The following is a 22,534-nucleotide window of genomic DNA, read 5'->3' on the forward strand; positions in this document are numbered from 1 at the left end:
ACCCTTCTGTGGTTGTGTCAGTTTATTAATCTTCAACCACAGCTCAAATTACTGTGAGCTAGAATGAGCTAGAAATGAGAAACTTGGCCCAATAACTGGAAATAATGTATATGTGCTTCCCAAGATTAAAGCTCGAAAATCCACTTTGGAAAAGCCACGCCCCTCACCCAGTTGTTGATTGGAAACACACAAGTCCAGCTCAATCTGCTCTACAATAAAGCCTCTTGGACCATAAAAGTCTGCCATATTTTTGCTAATTTGCATAATGTGAAAAAATATACACAGTAAAATGAATATAACTTTTTTGATTTTTACTATATCAACACTAAATTTGAAACAAACACTAAATCCTGATTAAACTCACTAGAGAGATCCTGTGCTATGACCTGAACAGACACAGAAGGTGGGAGAAATGGCAGAAAGTTGACTAGTCCTTGAATATAATACCGAGCTCTCAGCAGCCAACATGAAGTCCCCCAATTTTGAAACACTGAGAGAGATTGTGGTGTGACACTCACCCAGACAGACTGACTGATGACAGTGACCTTTTTTCAGTCAGCAGAAAGTTTGTATTACTATAAAACACAATGTGCACCAATGCCAAAAAAATAAACCAGGAACAGGGGGAGTTTTGTGTCAAACTAATTTGAAACATATTGAACCCTGTTTTTTTTATATCACTGAGCTGTCAAAGTTGAATTTTGTGTGGACAGGGAAGAGTGGGACATACTGAAAGACCAGGAGGAGGTGTGATTCTCTTTGAGCTGCACATGCTTCTATTTAAAACAGATAGCTGCAATAAGTCAGAGAGACAGGAGACAGACGGATGGAGAGAGAGAGAGAGAGAGAGAGAGAGAGGGACAGAGGGAGAGAGAGAGCCATGGGGAGTCATATGACCTAGAGCTCATTCCAGAGATAGTGAGGGACAGAGTGCTCACTCTCTGCTATCATCTAATATTACACCAGAGCTGCAGAGCATACAGAGGATGTGTTGCAACATCATCAGAGGTCTCTGAAAATATTTGTTTTGGATATTATCTATAAGTATTATCACTAAAGGACATAACAATATATCGCATCTGGGAAAACGACTGACTGACAATGCCAGAGGAAAACGGTAATAATGACCTTTAATAACATATGCTGTATGTGATGTGTTGCTTGTATTAGCCAGGACTAACCTTTAACCATTTTACACTATCTTAAGTAGACATTAATTATTCTTTAAAATACAATAACAGATAATAAACTATAATAATTCCACAACTTAGAAATATGAAAGACATTGAAAAGCTCTAGTCATATGAGTGTGTTTGTGTTTATGGCGTGTGTGTTTCTATGTAAGTAGTACTTTATCTACAGCTAATCAGGCCTCTATTATGCAACCCCTCAGAAGTTTATAGTACTTCCTGCACTGTTGTACAAATGTGAATGACAACAACAAACCTGTGGTAGCAGCCTTAATGCTTAATGCTGCTGCAGGTTGATATGCAGACTGCCTGCAACATCCTTGGCAACAACACTGTTGTCTTGGTCCCCTGCCTGCATCTCTCACACTGGGAGTTCAGCCATTTGGGCTGCTTACATTCAGGTGAGGGCCAGTCACTAAGACAAAATCACTATGATATTCCCATAGTGATTTACAATGTGACTCAGGACTTAATCATCTTTCTTGGCACCCATTGTATATTTATAGAGGGATATTCCTGTAATGAATTATAGTTTACATTGAAGAAGAATCTCCATTATCGGTAAACGTTCTGCAAAGTTGAATGAATGAATGAATGAATGAATGAATGGTCCATTTCAGAGTATTCATAACAGTATTCAGTTTGTACAGAAAGGCATGGTCATTATTTAAATGACAAATATATTTAATAGAGTTAAAATTTTTGTATTATAACACATTAATTGTTGTTTAACTTTGCTAAAAAAAAACACAAAGGGTTGGTTCTACTAGTAAGTGATGTGGCTGATGCTCATTTAGGAATAATAGTAGCTATGGATGTCAGATAAATTAGCAAAATAAAAAATACAATATTTCTCAAGGAAATCTGGTAGAGTGCAGATATAAAGTAGTATAAAATGGAAATATTCAAGTAAAGTGCAAGTACTGAAAAAACAGACCTACAAATTGAGTGAATGTACTTTCCACCACTGACCCCTCCCAACTGGCTGTAAAAAGAAGCCTCACTGTTGGTCCCTGTAAACACACCACAAATATTTCCCCTTCTCTCAATGTGTTGTCCTCAACACATTGAGAGAAGGGGATCCATTGATCCAGTGTTAACCATTTTTGCACTGGTTTCTAAATGCAGAGCTGTAACTATGTGTGTGTGCATGTGCTCTTCCATCACAATATGACAAAGCTTGTAAAGTTTGGTGGGAGGATGCACAGGTGACACACCCACTCATACGCCACGTGTTTTCACACACTAACACACATGCTATCTGCCAGTGTTTTTGCATCAGCTCTGCTCAAACAGCTGACACAATGCTTTCTACAGAGAGGCTCTATCCATGAGTCATACCGTTTTTGTCTGGGTTGAAATAAATGGCCTGCAAACATGTACAGCTCCTATCCCTCACTGTCTTTTTACTCCAATTCTTGTGTTCTCACCAATCAGCTTTCCTGCTCTGTTATTAGATTATCAAAGTGTTCTTCACACATACATTTACATTTACAACATTTATTTAAATTTCACATAGTTTTCTCTATGGCCTGGCATTGCAAACTATAGTTAGAAAATTATAATTGATAATTAATCAATAATGAAAAAATATTATTTTCTAACAGCCCTATTTGAATATAGTGAATATAGTTTCTTTGTTATGGGGCACAAAATACCTTTAAGTCCGCTGCATGTCTGTAGTAACTTGTAACTTTGCTGCAGAAATTTACTCCCATTTAGCCTGAAGAGCATTAGACCGAACTTGCTGCCTTCCAATTCATCCGATAGATGCTGAATGGGGTTGCAGTCAGGGCTCTGTGCAGGACATTAAGAGCGTGAAAACCATTTTGAAAACATGGAGGCATTGTCATTTTCATATAGAAAAGGGTCATCCTCAAACTGCCACAAAGTTAGAAAGTATGTGGATAGTATATCCATACTGTAGGTTAAGTAGTATCCTTTTGAAGCTTAAATGTAGAACACAGGAATAATTTGATACTGGTACTGATTGAACATTTTAGTGTTTTGTCCTGAGGCAACTATGGGAGTGTTCCAGTAGAGGCAGCTGCTGTAACAACGTGGGATCTTATCTGTTGGCGGCGTTTGTCATCCACGTGGAAGAAATATTCACTGAGTCATCTGTCACAGGAATGGCACAAAGACCATATTCATAAGACAACACACTAGTTGCCCTTTCTTGCTTCACTTTTGGCCACTATTGAGACTAATGACTATTTTCATAATGTTCTGGCTACTATTCTGGTTACTTTTATTCTAAATAGTAAGTATAAGTAATAGTTTTGGTAGCCATAGCACCAACAATATTAACGTTTCCAGTGCCAAAATATGCCCAGTTCTGTCTCTCAGTGAGTTAATTTGGTTCATTTCCTCCACCTCTCTGTTAATATGGCATGTCCTTGTTGGCCAAGCCAACAAGGATGCACTAGTGTCATTTGCCAGTGAGGTCAGAGGTCAGCTTTCTGTAGTGCTTGACCTCAGGTCAAAGATCAAATGCTGCTCAGGTCAGGTTGCAGGTGTGACCGCACAGTGGATGTCAGGCCTTTGAGGAACGCAGGAAAAACTGAAGATCATTTCTAGTCTGTGTGTATTTATAGTAATATAAGTTAGGTCATTCATCTTAACTACCAGCTATTTCTCTATTTATATTTATTTATTTAGCTATTAACTGTTTCTGTACCAGCTATTTCTCTGCCCCTTCCCTTTATTTTCACCAGGGGAGTTGGATTCAGTGAACTTGGCCATTAGGCTCTGTTAATGTCTTTTTCTTGGCATCTAACAAGAGTGAGATAATGGAGTGAGTTTTCCATTGGGATGACGGACAGGACACTCTTAGGCAGTGAAGTAATGGTCATGTCAAGGTAAGGCAAGGTGTCAACAGGCCCTTAAAAACTCGTCACATGTTGGTAATAATATCAACTAGACTGAAGGCACATAACAATACAGCCTGAATACAGTTAAAAAGAGTGTTCTTACATTTAGTTTGATAGGTGCTGCACAGTCTTGGTTGTGTTTCTGAACTAAATTAAATTGGAATTTAAATTAAATTAATTTCAGTTACCACTTTGGTCATAGTTTTGAAACTATTTATGTTGAATTAACAGAGCCTTAAAACTTGTTCTGGACATGATGGAAAGGGGGGACAATTTTCATTACATTTTTGGTGTGTAGGGAATATCCATGATAGCTTAACTCACCTGCTAACAAAGGCAACGTAGAGGCTAATCTATCAAATTCAAATGGAACTTGTAGAAGCTGAAGCTGCCTAGTGCTTCCATTGTTCCTCAAGTCCAAATCCATTCTGTAGCACTGCCTGCCATTTAACTTAAAAAACATTTCTAATAAGACAACACACAGCATGATACCCAAAACAGAAGTAAGGGGGGCAAACAAGAGAAGCATGTTTGGTGACATTAACTTTTCCTTTATGGTACTGTCAGGGACACCTCAGACAAGTTCTCTATGCCAACAGTTAAGCAGGTCTACATTGCCCTTAATGACGGTATATTCACTATTTTTTATCTAAATGAAAAAAAATGTTTTTTGTATAGAACCATTATCCTAACCACAGAACTCATGGAGTAGCCTGTTTCCATTTTTTTGGAATATGTTCATGCGTTTACTCATAAGATATGTGAAAGTCCCCAAGGTCAAGAGCCCGGCCACCACAAAGAACTCCTGCTCTGGTAATTTGAGCATTTTGATCTCCTGCCCACCCCTGCCGCCTCTGCAGATGGTTCACACCAGGAATGTTGCAGAGCACCATGGGATCCCCGTGAGTTGAGGGAACACTCTATTTTTAGGAGGTGCTGGAGCATGGCTCCTTGAAAAGGCATTTCAGATAAAGTTGTTTGTGTGTTCCACTGTTTAGTAGCCTGTTCCTTATTACATGTATATGTACCTTTAAAGCCTTTTCATGTTGCAGCATTGTTTCAAGGAGATACTGTAGAATTTTGTTTCTCTACTGTTGATGTGAACTTGGCACTGGGAGGTTCAAAATGTCAGTCCCAGTAATAATCACATATGTTGAAGTATCTTTGAGCAAGACACTGGAATGTGTGGCTTCTAATTTATTGTTAGCAGTGTATGTAGTGGCCATCAGCCACACAACAGACACCAGAAGGGCTGATTGATGATATGGACAACTGGGCCCTGCAGCAGACAGGGCACCGGCAGGAGCAAGGGGACTGGGAGTTGGGAATTGGTAGGACTCTTCATACTGTTGTGCACAGAACAATCAACTCTGTTCTTCATCATAGAAAGAAAATTTATGACTTTATTCATCCATGTCCAAATGAATTATTTCCACTCCCTATGTCTTCTTGATCTCTATAAAATCCTTTCTTTCTCTCTTATTTGCCCAAACTGTATCTTCTTTTCCCCAAACATCCTTCATCTTAATGAGTACAGAAATGTTAAGGCACTAAGGTCTTCAACCTTTGATCTAGTTACTAATAGCAGAAATTCATTGGTGCAAAATATGCCCCTGATAAGTACTTTTGAGTCGACTCACAGTATTATAATTAATTTGTTTCTCACTGACTACTGGTGGTGACCTGTTGGAGCGTATGTGGAAACATATCCTGGGTAATAAATTTGTACCCTGCCATGAACGCCTATAAGGACCCAAAAAAAGCAGTAATTTAATACAGATTAAACTGACATTATTCATTTCATCATCTAAATGTATCAACTGTAAACACAACAGATTTCTGGACTCTTATCACAGACCACTGGCAACCTGAATGTCTGAACAACTTGCCGGATTCTACATCTGGCCTAACAGATCATCTCCTGTCTCCTCTTCACCCCCGCCCACCTCTTCTATTTGCTGTTTGAAGAGGAAGTAAAGACACTAGATTCCTCTTAACAGGTGCAAGGTTGCAGCATTGCACACCGGGTCAGATCAGGAGGCAGAACCCCTCCCAGCTCCCCTGTGACTACCAGTCCCTGCTGCCTACCCTCCTCTGAACCCTTTCTCCATTTTGGACTGTTGTCACTTCCAGATGGTTGCAATCAACCCATGCTCAGGCCTTTTTTTTTACGAGGACTCAAGACTTTCCTCTCCTAAATTCTTGTCTTTATTGGTTAGTATGCCCACATGTACACACAACATGGGCAACTTCAATAAAATCCAACCTCCTGCCAACAATACAGTATAGGCAACATTGTCCAAAATCTCTGTTTTTGTCTTGAGTCCGTTTGAATCCAGAAATCAGATGGTCATCAAGGTATATGGACTGAAAGAAAGCAGCTCTGTGGATCTTAGCATCATCCAAAGAAAACTTTTTCTTTATATTTTCATTAAATTTGCTGGCCTCAAGAATGTACTATATCACATATATCTTACATATAAGATACATTCTTTAAACTTTCTAATTGACAAAAAATCTGATTTGGGGATTATGCTGTTGAATCTCTTGAATAAGGCCTAGATAAATAAAATAATGGCAGTTTATCATTCTGAAGATCTAGGGAGGTTGGGGAGGCTGTGTTTGTCTTAGACACACAGCCTCACACTACAAAGGTGAAACATGGTTTTTTTCCTCACTGTGGGTGAGAGGTCCTTGTAAAACTTGCTGAAGAATGTGTTTCTCCTTTAGGTCTGGATGGTCTGGTGGCTGTTGTTACTCTCCTGTCAAGTTTCCAACAGCCAAGCAGGTCAAAAATGGACAAATGTGTCTTTGTATGTAGGGGGAGAAAAGAATCATTTAATGTGTTCACCGATGTCTTTAACTCATTTTCCAGTGTGCCCACTGTCAGCATCAAGCAAATGTCATTTCAAAAATGCAATGTGGCTTCAGACAAAGTGTGAGATGCTCCGACTGGCCTTTGCCATCTTCACGATAAGCACTTTTTTATGAAATCATGGAAATGATAGTGTTTTATTTGTTTTTTTTTCACATTTCTGTTTGAGCACGGTTAATTAAAACTAGATACATAGTGTATCTAAGCAATGCCAACCACGTCCTGCCGCAGTTCTTTTTTTTTCATTTTCCAAAATGTAGTACTAGTACTTTGAAAGCTTTTTACTAAACTCTTGCATGTGTCAAATCCATCTAAAAAGTGCTTCTCCTTGTAATGCACTTTGTAATCTCTTGTTTGATTAAGTGCGATATAAATAAACTTTATCATTGTTATTACAGAATGGTTGGAGTGGCCAGACTGAGCAAAGTAAGGAGGAAACATCCCACGTCCCTCCTGTTTAAATGAAGTTTTCCTTCTACTTTATACATAGGAAAGTGTCAGGGTGGCCTTTCATTTTTCCACATGATGGAATAGAGAAAAACATAAAAACATTGTACCTGTAATTCAGTCTTAGTCAAAGTCAAAACAGCAGCCAATAAACATCCAATGACATGAGCAAACCTGAAAGAAGGATAAAGTCCACAAGAAACAGGTTGTTGGTGAGTTCTCAAAAAGCAGCTCTATTTGGCTCACATCTATTATCCATATGCTTCCCTCTCTCCCTCTGTCTCTTTCTCTAAATCAATTCATTTCATGATCAGTGTGTGAGCACTTTCTGCCAGTGTTATGATGAAAGGGGATAAGGGTAAGGTGTACCGATGAGCCTCTCACATTGTGTGTTTGCCTTCTTGTGTCGTCATAGGTAATTCAGAGATGTTAATGTGCTCTGTTAGGTGTCTTTCATCACTGGTGTTGGCACATTCCTGTATGGAAAGTGACTGAGATCAAACAAAGTTATGACATTCATCCAGTATCAGTGTTGATGCAGACTTTCTAGGCTTTCTACTTTGTGTGTAACATTGTCAGAACTTCCTCCCTTATAGGGGCCAATAACCGGTCATTATAAATATGTAAATTTTACAGCAAAGACTGGGTTTAAGTCTAATGGTAGGGGCTAGGTGAACATTTAGGGTTAAGGTTGGGCACGTAGTGGTTAGGGTAAGTCTCCAAGGACTGAATGTTAGACAGTGGGTGAGGGTTATGAAACAAGAATCACATTTTAGTGTGTAACTATATGATGACCGGGATATTTTTGGATAAATTTTTGACAATATGTTTTATGACAATAATGACATATGACACAACAAAACAAAATATATACATGTTTTTTAAAGTAAAAGGCTGAATCACAAAGCTTGAAGACTCAAACGGGGACATACATACAGTGTATATATAAAGGTGTGACTGAATTGATGCAGATATTTTTGGGTTAAGGCTACTCAGAAGCATTTTTTTTATTGTTTTATATATATTTTCATGCCAAACACATTCAGAAATATCCTAATGTGCAGTCACTTCATGACAATATTTTTATGCTGATAAATACTACTGCTACTGCTTATCCTTTCATCTCATTATGGAATAGCCTTCATTTTATATAGCCCTCCAAACACAGAGGTACAGTATAAGGGCATGGTAGTGGTAAATAAAATGGGATGCCACTCAAGATTTTATCATCATTAGTAACAAACATCCAACAGAAACCACACATGAAGACTGCCCACATACATGATCTTTGTTAATCGTCTAGTGCCAAATCCATATGTCTGTATACATCATTGTTGTACCACTCTAAACATTGTTGCAAATGTACTAGAATAAAATCTAAACTTGTCATTTCCCTATCTCTATCTGTCTCCTGAAGTGTTTCAGCAGCAGGTGGTCCACAGCCCTCTGGAGCAGCAGAAGCAGAGGCAGAAGCAGAAGCAGGGTGGAGGAGGAGGGGGACCTATCCCCTGTCAGAACTGTGGGCTGCCCTGCAAAGGAGAGGCACTCCGAGTTCAAAACAAACACTTCCACATCAAGTGCTTTGTCTGTAAAGGTATGTAACATCCAGATCTCACCTCTCAGCTGTACACTGCCACCTTAGACCTGCAACTCTCTGGAAAGTAGAAGCGTACCCTCTAGAATCACTACTCGTTAAGGATTCAGTGAACTGGCAAATGTAATGTAGACCTTTTGTGAATGTCCAACTGGAAAATGTGTACCCTTTTGTATATTAGACAACAAGCCCTTGTCCTGTCCATGTGATCTTTCAGAATAGTCACAAACAAAGGCCTGTTGGGGAAAAACACAAAAATATAGACTTATCAAGCAGAAAAGAATGTGTTAATTCTTTGGATTGAAGATACTACTGATAACAACTTTGGAAGAAAGAGAATTACCTTGTTTTTAAATAGACTAATTAACAGATTAATACAACCCTTGACAGAGTAGACAAGAGACTACTAATAATACTGAGCTGGAGTGAAACAGACACTGTCTTTCATATACTAATATGGTCCTGCAGAAATCAATAAAAAATGCAATAATATAGAGATGTTAAATGGGAAAAGGTTCATTTTTAAAAGGGAAAAGTCACCAATAAGGACCATTTTGAGCAAAAATGCTGCTTGTAATAGGCCAGTTTGCATCGTTGACTAATAGCAAATTACCAGTGCTCAGTGGAGGGGACAAAGAGCAGAGGGTTTAAAACAGGGGAAGCTGTCAGAGCTTATTAACCATCTTCCACACTGTGCTGCTGGAGTACAACAGAACAGTCATGGTTTGCAGACAGCTATGGGACAGTAGTCAATGCCACAAATACTTATCACTGATCATTGGTAAACACTGAATAAACTTTAGGACCATGTGTGACTGAGCCACCTGGTATGCTAACTATCATAAGACAGATAACAGAAAATTGTATTTGTGGTATATTGTGTCTTATGCCTTGGCCAGGAAACCCTCTCTCTAAGAGGAGATTTTTCATCTCAAAACACACTTTCTATCAAGTTTTCTTCTCAAATGAAGGGTTACTGGTCTAAAACCAGGAAAATGAAGTTATCAATCAGATTTTTGGAATAGGTGCGGTGCACTCTTCACTTGACCCTCCCAAGCTGAAAACTCAACAGAACATTGTAGGGACGGTTCCAATTTGTAGGCGGTAAACAAATGAAAACAAGCATATCCAAAGCCCCACAGCCGGACCTTGAAAAATAATAGTTTTCATGTTGGACAAAGTGAAGAAGTTACCCAGCAGTCTTCAATGGATTTCACATGACAATATTCACAACTTGTGATAATTTTATGAAAAACCCTTTTGATTTTTCTTTTCTGTGGAACCTTACTACTTTTAAAGGCTAAAGGAATATAAATAAGCAATTAGACAATTAGACTTCAAATGGAGTTGCCACTGTTTTACCATCTTGCTGGTTTACAATGCCAGTAAATCTAAATTAATTATATTTTTCTACTCATGGTTTCTGTAAAATGAATTGAACAATTGAATTGTGGAGAATCTATCCAACGATGTGTAGCATTTCATTATTGACAAAAGTTTATGCAGTTATATTATATTATGTTCTATAAAATTATTATATTATAATTGAGCTTCATGTAGAAAATAAGCTAATAAGTAATTAGACAATTAGACTTAAAAGGTAGGGAGTTGCCACTGTTTCACCATACATTGACTCGTGTCGTGAGCTTTAACCAATAAGAAGAGCATTCTCTGTTTGGGTAGAGGGACATAACAGTCAGGCTGAGGGAGAATATGAGGGTTTCCTTCTATCTCATACAAATAGTATGGTGGCCCAATTACTGTCAAGATAGGTCAGGTCTAACTAATCACAGAGATATTGTAGGAGTGGGTTACATTGTGTGTGTGAGCAAGAGAGGGGTTGGTGTGTTTTGTATTTCTGGGTGGGTGGTTGCAAGTGTCAGATACTTGAAATGTGAGTATGTTCTATATGTGTGTGGCTGTGGTTGGATGTGGGTGTTGGACTTTTTTTCTTTTTTGCATGTGACTGTACTTTATAAGATTGAGTGTGTGCCTCTCCCAGCCCAGACTCTCAGCACAAGCCTTGTGTCAGACCGCTGTTGTTGTCAACACACACTCCAGTTGCTAGGCTACCAGCGGGGTCGCTACAGTGGCAGCTTCCTGGAGTTTAGCGCTCTTAATCTTACACTGACTAGCAGACTCCCTGTCTGTTCATTCGACACCAGTCCTCCTCCCCCTTCTCACCCTCCATCTTCAACTCTATGAAAGAGGAATAAAACAGCAGAATGTGAACAATTCTATGATGCGTGAATAATTTATTTGCAGTGTAAGAACTGCAAATAATGATCAGCTTATTTAAGCGGGGTCTTAAAGGATAATTACAGTTTATTGAACTTGGACCTTACCGTCATCATTTTAGCCATAGCTCTTAGCAGTAATAACAACATTGTGTGCTCATAGAGGTAATAGTGAAAATCTTAGAGCATGGTGCCATCACGATGAGTGAAGAGTAACAAGATGTCACCTTGTTGGGTAGGTAATATATGTAACCACTAGATAACAGCTCATAAGGATTGCTCATATATTGTTAGCAATCCCCAGTGGTGGAATGCAATTACGTACATTCACTCATAAACTGTGCTTGACCACAACTTTAAGATACCTATACTTTACTTTCATTTTATGTTTTACTTACCCAAAAGTAATCTTAGGACAGAAAGAAATATGATTGGTCAACTAACAAGACCAAAAAGAAGGCAGAACCTCATGCTCTTTCTCTCAAAGTAAAATAACATTTTTTTGATTTGACAAAAAATTACATACCTGAGCTTTTAACCACAATTCATGGTTGAATACTGAGAATAATGAGTGTCAAAAAGACTGACTGAAGTATGTGGATGAAAACTTTTTTGTCAACTACTATTTTATTTGGGTCACAAATAAACATTTACACTCAAGTGCTAGAATGGTACAATAACTGAGTTTCACTTAAAGCAACTATATGTAGAACTTAAACATTTTTTACTTTGGATTCCCTTTCAATGGCAGTATTAAAAACACACTGTGGCAGACTGCAACACATGACACTAATTTGTATTTATACATCATTAATATTTCACAATGACAAAATGTTTACTTCATTTTGTTAATTTTCTACTGCTTATTAAAAAGGCCTGTAGAGTAGAAAATTACTTGAACCACAGTGTGGTGTTGTTTAAAGAGAGGCACTCTCACATTGTACTAACTGAGCTGTGTTTGTTGCTTCATGAGCAGCTTTTATGTTTTACTTAAAGCAAAATGAGCAAATTGTGATGATTACATGCCTCAGGTCACACAAACAAATTCATCAGATGTTATAACTCGGCTACCGGGGGGAAGGAAAAACTCCCTTTTAACAGGAAGAAACCTCCAACAGAACCGGGCTCAGGGTGGGCGGCCGTCTGCCTCGACAAGTTGGGTTTAAGAGGAGAAAGGGGGGGTGGGGGGAGGAGAGAAGAGAAAAGAGAGAGAGGGAGAGAGAGAGAGAGAGAGAGAGAGAGAGAGACCAGGAGTAGCTGTATAGGTAATGGTGTTATCAATAATATTGATAGATAACAGTGGTAAATAGTAATGATGAGTTATGGTATATCTGGATCCTGCTACACCAGAAACAGAGATACCTGCAGAATGAGGACAGAGAGAGGGAGAGAGAGGAGAAGCACAAACTACGGGAGAGAAAAAAAATTCAAAGTTAATGGGATAAAGATAGTCGAGAGAGAGAGAGAGAGAGAGAGAGAGAGAGAGAGAGAGAGAGAGAGAGAGAGAGAGAGAGAGAGAGAGCCCAATGCATCATGAGAATCCCCCAGCAGTCTAGCTCTATAGCAGCATAACTAACTATAAGCTTTATCAAAGAGTTTGTCATTAAAACTTCCAGATGTGGACCGACTGGAATCTGAAAGTCAGGGATGATAATAAAATAAACCATAGCAGGTTGAGTGGAGGTCATATTGCTTCTGCAGTTCCAACCTGAACATCAAAAAGGGGAGAAGACATCTGACTCTGTGTTAGCATCCAAGTTCAACACAGAATAGCGTTTACTTAGATGTCAGGTTTTTCTTTTAGTACATTCTTCATAGATAATAAAATCAGGTGAAATATCTCCCCCTATTAGTCTTTGATTTAAAGATAAAAAACAGATTCAATTGAGAGCTACCTCACCTCTGACCAACTACACTCTGTCAAAGATATCAAATTAACCTGGAAGATAATCAAGCCATTGACCCTTGACTCTACTGCTGTGTTAGTGCCAATTATATCCAGTCTGGGTGTTAGCCAGCAGGCTAACAGTGCCAGAAAAGTGAGGAACCGTCAACTCTCAGCTAGCTGTGTGTAATTAACACTGAGCAGTGAGGAGGACTGGATTAATATGAGTTAATATTAGCCTCTTTAGAACTGGCTTTATGTCAAAGGTAGCTCTGGGTTGCAAATAGTAAACACAGTTGCCATGTTTTTAGCAATATGTACACCTAAGCGGTCAAGTGCGGTTTTGTTATGTCACAGAACAACAAATCTCTACAAAAGGTAGCTCTGGGTTGCAAATAGTAAACATAGTCACCATGTTTTTAGCAATATATATACCTAAGCGGTCAAGTGCAGTTTTGTTCTGTCACAGCACAACAAATCTCTTGCACAAATGCTATCTGGTGTCATTGATACACCCTCAGGTTCAAGATGAGCTGCAGCAAAATATTTCAGGTGTATCAACATTTTTCCTCTTTGTCTTTAAAGCCGTTATCATTTCAGCTGAGCTGATGCTTTAGTTATGTACATTACCACTAATTACTCAAATTACCACCAACTATTTGAATCATACATGGTGGTCACAAGGTTCTAGGACAGTTGCTGTTTAAGGCAAAACTGCATAGTGCAGTTTAAATACACATATTTAGCACCTGAATTGCTATTATTTTCTCCCAAGACATTGTTTCTAAAGGGTTGTTAATAATGTTAATTACAGGCATTGTATCAATAGTGCAAGTAAAGTTTTAGGCAGAGATTTTTTACTAATGAATTATTATTACAAATTCATAGAGCACTGATAAATTATTTATTAACCATTAGTAAAGACATTACTTAATACTTATAAACCTTTTGCTCTTGGTGGTAAATGGTAAATGGTAAACCTTGTTAAATATTTTGTTGAAAAACAATCTCACCAGTTGGTCATTTAGTGGTTCTGGAACTTTAGATCATATTACATGGCCTTCATCAACAGATGGCGATTACTAAGTTGTCATTGAATTGTAAATGTTGTAGACAGTGTAATTGATTAATGATTAACCTACTTTTATGCTGTTGCAAAAATGTTTATACTGAAAAACATCCCACACAGTAGCTACAAGCTCTGTAGATTATGTGGAGGACTAAATTGTTGTTTTCATGGTAGCTGTCATCAACACCAAGCTGTGTGGCTGAGGAAGTGTGTTTTATATAGGTACCAACTGTGCCTGTCTACTCACACACTTTGACCATCAGTAACAGAGAGCTGCAGACAAAACTACACAGCAGTTCAGACAGACTTTTATCTCTCATATGTTATTGCTTTCACGAGTAGCCATCACATCATCCAAATAACATTTGAATACAGCAGGGAATACTCAAATGTGAAAATATGCAGTCACACCCTTATGTCGACAAGCCTGCCTGAAAACTGATAAATGCAGAGAGCAAAAACTGCAATGGTAAAATACTCTTTATGTCAGACACACTCGCCTTCTTTGTTATTCACACACCACATTCACACAACACACAAACATGGGAGTGGTATCTTTTATTGCACTCGACTTGCCCCTGTAAAGCTGAAACCAGTTTTATTTATGCAGTGGGTGTAGTCTGCCAAGCCAGAATGCATCTCAGTGCCACATCCACATCATTTGGGAAAAAAGATAAAGATATACAAGCTTTCTGTTTAAAGGTACAGTTAATCTCTGCCTTGAGAATTTAACTTAGGATCTCAGGTAGGGGATAGGGGAAACAATCTACTTCCTATACAGCCATTTGATATCAGAGAAGAGCTAGCTCTGTTTTCTGAAGAAAGACTTAAAACTCAAAAAGCTAGTAAGTGGACCACTGAGCTTAGATTCTTCATAATGAAATGTTTGGTTTGTGGTAATACATGCATCATTCTGTTGTTTGTCAAGTGTAAACCTTAAGCTGTATTTAGCAAATGTGTTTAGCATGATTATCAAGCCCACAGTGTCAAACTCAACTTCTAAAACAACATGGATGATAATTTCCACAACTGCAAGGAATAATAGCAAGTTTAAAACATCTACAGTTCTAACTCCAACTGCTGATAAAGACTGTGCAATATGGTCTGCGGAACAAGTGAGTAATTGGAACTTGCCTTGGGATTGTTTTGTCAACTATTGTTTCCAAGAGCAAGAATGAAGCATGAAACTGAAGTGTTGCTGGCCTACAGAGAACTTTTGAATGACTCAATGATGTTTACTGTGTTATGTGAAATTGCAGCTTTGAATCTCTTTTGTAGAATCTTCCTTTAAGGTGTTGACAGATTTATGGATTGCACTGTTTTTGTACAACCACCCAGCCTGAGTGAGTTTTTTTCCTGGAAGTCAGTTTGGTAAATAGACGTTGCTGGCCACATGTTGAGATCCTAATAGTCAGATCAGTGGTGTTTCTCTGTAATAGCAGATGGTTGTGATATTCTCAGTAGGGTGTTGGCTATTGGATTGTCTCCTTCTTGGAAACAGGCTGAGCAGAACAGAGCCAGGGGGGAGTGTGTGCATTCATTGTTGCACAGGGGTGCTGACCTCACACACACACTCACACGTATGGGGGAGGAACACACACACACACACACACACACACACACACACACACATACTCTCACACTTGAAAGGAGGTGAAAGACAATCTTTACATACAGCGAATGTCATATTGTGCATATGATGCAGCTCATATACAAGAGTTTAGAGGATTTGAATTATGATGGTTATATTTTGGGATTATAGTTTGTGGAATTGTCAGGTTTTTTTTACCTTTTGTCTCTGGTGTAAATTTTTCATTGTTTTATTCATGTCAATCAAACACTCCTTTACTATGGTGGCTTTGACAGATTAGGAGCTCCTTTTGGAAGTTGAGGACTTACAGACTGAGCTCATCATAGACAACACAGACTTGCTGTTATCCAACTTTTAATAAGCAGATAGTATCATATCTTAATGTACCTGGTGGCATACTATACATACACACCTTTATTTGAAGGAATAGAGGCAGTGCCAAGGGAAATTATGCAACCCAAGTCATATTTATATAACTTTGACCATCATTTCTGTTGGTAAGTAATATCACAGGGAGTGATATTGCTAAAAAGAAGGCTGACTGGGAGAAACACAAACCATCAGATGATTTTACACATTTTAACAAACCCTCAGAATGGCTTAACTCAATTTAAAAGAGAAAATAAGTGCCACGCATGTTTACAGTTAAGTTTATAATGATGATAAGATAAGGTCACCAGTAACTTGGAAGCATAACATAATGACAAGTACTATCATTTGTGCATATATTTACAATTGGTGTTTTAGATTTTTCACTTATTAATGATCACTTTGGTGTGCATTTTATTCATTTGTTGGAAATATGAGGTCAGTCACCTGAACATCTGTATCTTTACATTGAGGACCATAAATGAAATAACACTGCAGTGCCATCCTTAACATTGTGTGATTTTGTGGGAATTTTAGGTTTTACCTCCAAACAAGATAGTTAAACAGTCTAACTAAACAGTTTGCATATTTACAGCCTGTCTCTTTCTTTAAAGTCTGTTTCTAATGAAAATGAAGACATAGAAATAAACAACATAAATCCCTATAAGATTCACTTCTTTCTAAAAAATCTTCAGTTGATCTCAAATAAATTCAACAAGTATGTTGTAACATTTATTGTAGCCCTGCCTATTGCCACATTAGATGCCTGCTTGCAATTTAGTTCAATGTAGATGGAGTCTGGATCACTGTGGATCCATTTGAATTGTCAGAAGCATCAACCTTGAATTTTTTTCTTTAAGTACAGTCCCATAGCTGGTCAAATCAATGCCAGCAGGCATACAACTGTACAGTCAAGGTCACTGAATAGACTAATGAATGACACCACCACCTCACACACATACATGGGTGGTGAGTCATTGTAAAACATGAGGTGTGGTCAAGGTTGCGTATTCAAAGCAGAGATTACATAGCACATGTATATTTAACCCTGCTCATACACTGTAAAAAAAAATGTCATCTGGGAGTGGCTACAGCTGTAACCCTCAAAGGATAAGCAGGATAGCTTATGAATGGATGGATTTAGTTTATACTTTATGCTCTAAAATTAACAGTAGATTCATGTAATAGTAATCATAATTATTTGTTTAATAACATGTTTTGATATTTTTTATGAGATTAATCTGTTAATTTTATACAGACCTAAAGGATGTAAAGCTACATAAACTAACATTACACATGAGAATGTTGAACCAAAATAGTTAAGTTAAAAACCTGTAAATGTGAGGGAAACTGCAGAGTGCAACTTTAAATCAGAAGCATATCTAATCAGAGTGGATCTTACCAGCCCTTCAGTGTTTCAATGCATGGTGCTAGACAGACGTCTGGTTTGCTACCAAAACTATTTAGGTTTGACACAAAGCCCTAGTTTCACCTGGGTTACTTGTGTTATGTTCAAATCACTGTCTCCATTACTTTTTGTGTCTAGACACAAGAAAAACAGATGCATCATATTTTATTTACAAATCACAACTGGGCAGTTTGTTGCTCATCCATCCATTCAAGCATGTAACTTCCTCACGCATTCTACAGTGACTTCAAGGAAAAACAGAACCGATTTAACTCTGAATATCCTCCAGCGAAGACAAAGCAGATTTTCAGACTGAATTCCTCTAAAAGTCTCATATTATGTAAGTGACTTCACAGCACCATGAGATAAGCCTGTAGAGATGGAAGTTATCAGTTTCCTGTGAGGTAATCTGACTTTCAGCCTTGGAAATTATGATAACCCTGGGCCTACTGCACTGCAAAAAATACCTACCTCACAGAGAGGCACTAATATTTCTGTTAGTGCTGTTATTGCTTGTAATTATGTAGAATTAGAGTCAGGTTGAAATGATGCTTTTCATTTCTGAAGTTACAGCTATAAGCTGCTGAGTCATGTTTATACTGAAAATCATAAGGTATACTGACCTCAAATATCCACACCCTACACACTCATATGCACACTCCTACCACCATCCACCTCAGAGTTCACAAGGTCAAACTCTCTTGTGATTCATGGAAGTTTTATCTTGCTGCAGGCGTGTAGCCAAACACATTCTGTTCTCGTTTTCTGAGTCTCAGGACGAAATGACTAAATAGCTGCGTCATGATCTCATCTGTCGAGGCCCAAGTGCAGGGTGAACACACACACACCCACTGTTGTCATGGAGATGGAATGGTTTCAAAATGATGAAATCACTGCTTGAATGTAACACTCTGTTGGGTTTATGTCATAGCTATTGACTAAAGCAAGACATAGCTCTGTATAGCCTTCAGCATTGATACAACCATTAGCCACTTAAGACATCTGTTCTTTCACGAGTGACAACATTTGAGAGGGTCCACTGTGTTGTTAAGTTTGTATATTGTGGAGTGACCCAATAACCGAGTGGTTAGCGCAACTGCCCTTAGCAGGCAAGTCACTGGTTCGACTCCTGCATGGCCCGATTCTTTCCTGCAAGTCATTCCCACTCTCTCTGCCCCTTTCCTGTCACTCTCCACTGTCCTATAAAATAAAGGCACAAAAGCCCAAAAAATATCTAAAAAAAATTTGTATATTTCTTGAATACAGTGAGCTTCCAGTCAAAAAGCGAAAAGTAGTTCGTCTTGCCAGTGTTAGCGCTAACTCACAGTAGACCAGCCTTTCTCAAAGTGAGTAGATTTATTAAATTATCATGCTTTAAATTTAGTATTTCTCAAACTGTCTGAGTGACCACAAAGCCTAATAGTGAGTTGTGTATGAGTGTTATTTTCAATATTAAATCAACACTTTTGTAAATTCCAAATTTTTATTTGAATTTTCTGTTTTGCAGTGTTGTTGGACATACAGCAGTGTAACCTACCGTTTGGCAACACTGAACAAATTACGTAGCTACACAAGTTTACAGTTTATGTTTAACAATATACGTCTAAACATTGGCATTTGAAAGGAAATGTGGATGAAGCTCATGGTTATCCTGCACTGGGATTGTGGTAGATTTCACCAGTTATCAGCAGCCTATTAACTATCAAAATGGACAATGGACAAAATCATGGACTGGTGGCTTAAGACCAGGTTAAAATCAAATCAAAATGAAACCTCTGATGCAACAGACACAGCAGGCTAGTGTTAAGTTTTACTAGTAATGTAGTCAACACCACTGAGACTCATAGTGTGTTTGATGATGGCCAGTGTTCATACGTATGCAATATGTTCAATGCAAAATAAATAGCATCATCTGTTGCAATGCATCGTGTGAGATCCAAAGGTTGGGACTGATTAAAACTCCAAGCATTTTATAGAGGCAATAAGTAGCCAAGCGGAAAGGGTAGATGTTATAAGCATTTTGAGCAGCGAGACCTGTGTGCAATTTCTCGCTGGCCAGACTTTCTGCTGTATGTAATCCCCCATTTTTCCTATTGATTAAGACATCAAAATGCCAAAAAAAAACTCTGTACCAGGTGATGTTCTTCCATGCAAGTTCACCACAATACTTATTGAAGTAGACAGCTTCATTGGTTTTGAGGATATTTGGAGAGTTAAGGGGTCCTTGAGTTTTATTTTAGTGGCTAAGTGGTCCTTGGTCTGAAAAAGAAAAAGAAACACTGCAGAAGACCTTACTTTTTTGTTCATGTTATTTCAAAACCTGCTGACTTGTCACCATTTATCTATAGCCAACTTTTAGCACTGTGTTTGTTGCATATTATATCAAACTAGTGTTGGCAAAATTCCTTCTTTTGGTAATTACAGAACAAACACCACTTTTTTAGAAAAAATATTTTTCATGGCATTTAAACGTACATTCTATAAGATGCTATGAAAGATATACAGCACTGTATAGATATAATTTATCAACAGTTCTAGTCAAAAGTCACTCTCCACTCGATTAAGTTTGATGTACTGGCTTTCATCCGGCTCTCCTTCATTTCTTCAACCTCTCCCTGCTTTTTCCCACGTGAATAAGAGAATAGGAAGAGTTGGATAGGAGAGATAAGAGCTACAAAAAGGGATGAGAGGAAGACAGCTTACAATTTCCATTAGTGATGAAGAACAAGGCAAAGAGCATCCTCTGTCTTCCTCTCACTTGCATAATGCACTCAGACAAAATGTCTGATTTGTATTAGAGACTAGTTTTCCAGGAATACACACTCCTCTGCAGTATACTGGCCATACTGCTCCTTCTCTTCCAGTCCTTTATTACTCTGCCAGAGCTGTTTTTAATTCTTTTGGGCAAAGTCTCATATATAGTCTTCAGCTTGCCAAAGTCTCAAGTCATCTGAAACAGGTCCTCTTCAAGTCTCAAGTCTGTAAGAACAAGGGCTCTACCTTAAAAGTATCTTTGCAAGTTTCAGAGCGACACAGTTGTCATTTTCCAGTCCAGCATCCACATAAATAAATAGCAAATATATTTGCGCCCATCTGAGTTTCCATTGGCATGTTCATCTTGAAATGAGGTGTGGTCAGGAGCATTGTTGGCTCAAAAAAACCTTGTCTTAAGTCAATGGCACAGTATTTCACTGTTATTTTAAGGGCCCATTATCAAGAGAGTAATATGCACCTACATAGGCGGGTACACAACATGCATACACTGCCTATTATGCCAAGCAGAGTGTGCCACAGTATTTCCCATTGTATTTACAATTCTCATAAAAACATAAAAGATGTCTAACATGTGTTTTGTGCCATTACTTCTTTGTAGAGCTGTGCACATTGCACTGATTCACTCAGCACTTTCTTGTCCCTCAGTGTGCACAGAGCTGCTGCATGCCTGTTGGGAGTGGGCTCACTGGTCAGTCAGAATATGTCATGAACTTGCCACTAGAGATGCTAAATCATGGTAAAAATACCAGATAGTTAGTATTACCATTTAGATTGTAATTATCACTTTAACTGTGGCCAATTACCATGGTTAATTACTGTGATTAATTTAACCCATGTTAGGTACTGCACGGCATCAACCAGTCTCCCAAATCGATGCGTGGCAAGCAGGGTGGGGGGGTTGTCAATCAAAATATGGCAGAAGGCAGTAGCGCTCCTCTAGAGTTTTTTCAACCTTCCAATACCCTTTAAATACAGGTAAACCTGCTAAACCTGCTAAGGCAATTTACTCCTTGCATCAGGCAAACCCAGTATTGCCATTGGTCCCTTGTCCTCATCTGTGACATAGTTGTTAATGTTATTATTTTAATGTTTAAGTGCAAACATTAACTTGGTGAAGTGATTTCAGTTTGTGTGTTATTACTACTTGAACATTTTCAGCACATTTTAACAATATAAACAATGATAATACTGATAACTGTTCACTATAATTGTGATATTACATTTTTATATAATTTCATCACTAATCGCCACAAAAAGAATCTGATTCTTTGAGAAACACTGTGACATTACAATATAATAGCAATCTGCAAAGGTTCAAGCGCATCTGGCTTTTAAAGGGATTGGGAGATGGCACTCTGATTGGTTTAACCCTAACCCTAACCCTAACCCTAACCCTAACCCATGATTAATTGAGAGACTAAATACAACCTTTTTGAACCATGCAGCTAGAGCAGGGATTGTTTTTTATGCCATTAAAATAGCAAAAGTTATATGGACATCCCCTGAATGAACTTGCACCAGGTGCTTTAGACCATGCACTTTGGACTGTTGGAATAGAGCCCCAAGTCTCAGGTCATTTGAGTCAATTACAAGTCTCTTCTCAAATCTGTTAGCAAAAAAAAAATCCAGGTTAAGTATGTTTTAGGTAATTTGAGAGAACCACAGGTCTGTCAGAGCCTTGTCTAAAGTCAAGTCTTTAATTTTTCAAGTCTGAAGTAAAATTTCAAGCCATTCAAGGCAATTTCAACTCTTCAGTCTTCAGAGCAAATGTAATCCATTGGAGACAGCTCCATGATATCACGTCTGAACTCAAATCTCAAGTCATTTTAGACAAGTCTGTCACAGTCATATTATTTGTGTATTGCTTGGGGATTTTTTTGAAGACAAAACTTGACACTCTTTTTAAGACTCAAGTCTCAAGTCCTTATTTTTGTGTGTATGTTTGACTGTATGCCATATCCCAAGTCTCAAAACTCTGTACTATGTAAGCCAGATAATGACATTGAAACTGTTTGAAAATTGTTCTAGCTTTCTTAATTTAACCTTTTATTTTTCATTTTGGCGTTTACATCAAACCACAAGAGAGCCCTTGAGGAATCCTCTTTTGTACAAGAACGTGAGGTCACCATGACCTTGATCTTTGACCTTTGACTCTATATGCATAAGATAACACATATCACACAGCACCAATAGTATGAAATGGTATACACTTCCTGTCTCC

The 22,534-nt window shown here is 38.2% G+C and overlaps 1 protein-coding gene across 9 annotated transcripts in view; it reads left to right on the forward strand.

The window, feature by feature from the left end:
* ablim2 (actin binding LIM protein family, member 2) overlaps window positions 1-22,534 on the forward strand; it is a 117,597-nt gene that overhangs the window by 19,573 nt on the left and 75,490 nt on the right. For 4 of the 9 annotated variants that reach the window (XM_071478308.1, XM_071478311.1, XM_071478312.1 and 1 more), the window contains exons 1-2: window positions 906-1,117; window positions 8,803-8,979. In XM_071478308.1, the coding sequence (XP_071334409.1) occupies window positions 1,102-1,117; window positions 8,803-8,979 (193 nt within the window). In that variant the 5' untranslated portion in view covers window positions 906-1,101. Of the gene's footprint in view, window positions 1-905; window positions 1,118-8,802; window positions 8,980-22,534 lie in introns of those variants that run through there. The other 5 variants (XM_071478317.1, XM_071478318.1, XM_071478314.1 and 2 more) reach the window with 4 other exon arrangements.

This window comes from Trachinotus anak, unplaced genomic scaffold (genome assembly GCF_046630095.1).
Source record: "Trachinotus anak isolate AG129_WGS33_773 ecotype Australia unplaced genomic scaffold, CSIRO_AGI_Tana_v1 ptg000005l, whole genome shotgun sequence".
NCBI lineage: Eukaryota > Metazoa > Chordata > Actinopteri > Carangiformes > Carangidae > Trachinotus > Trachinotus anak.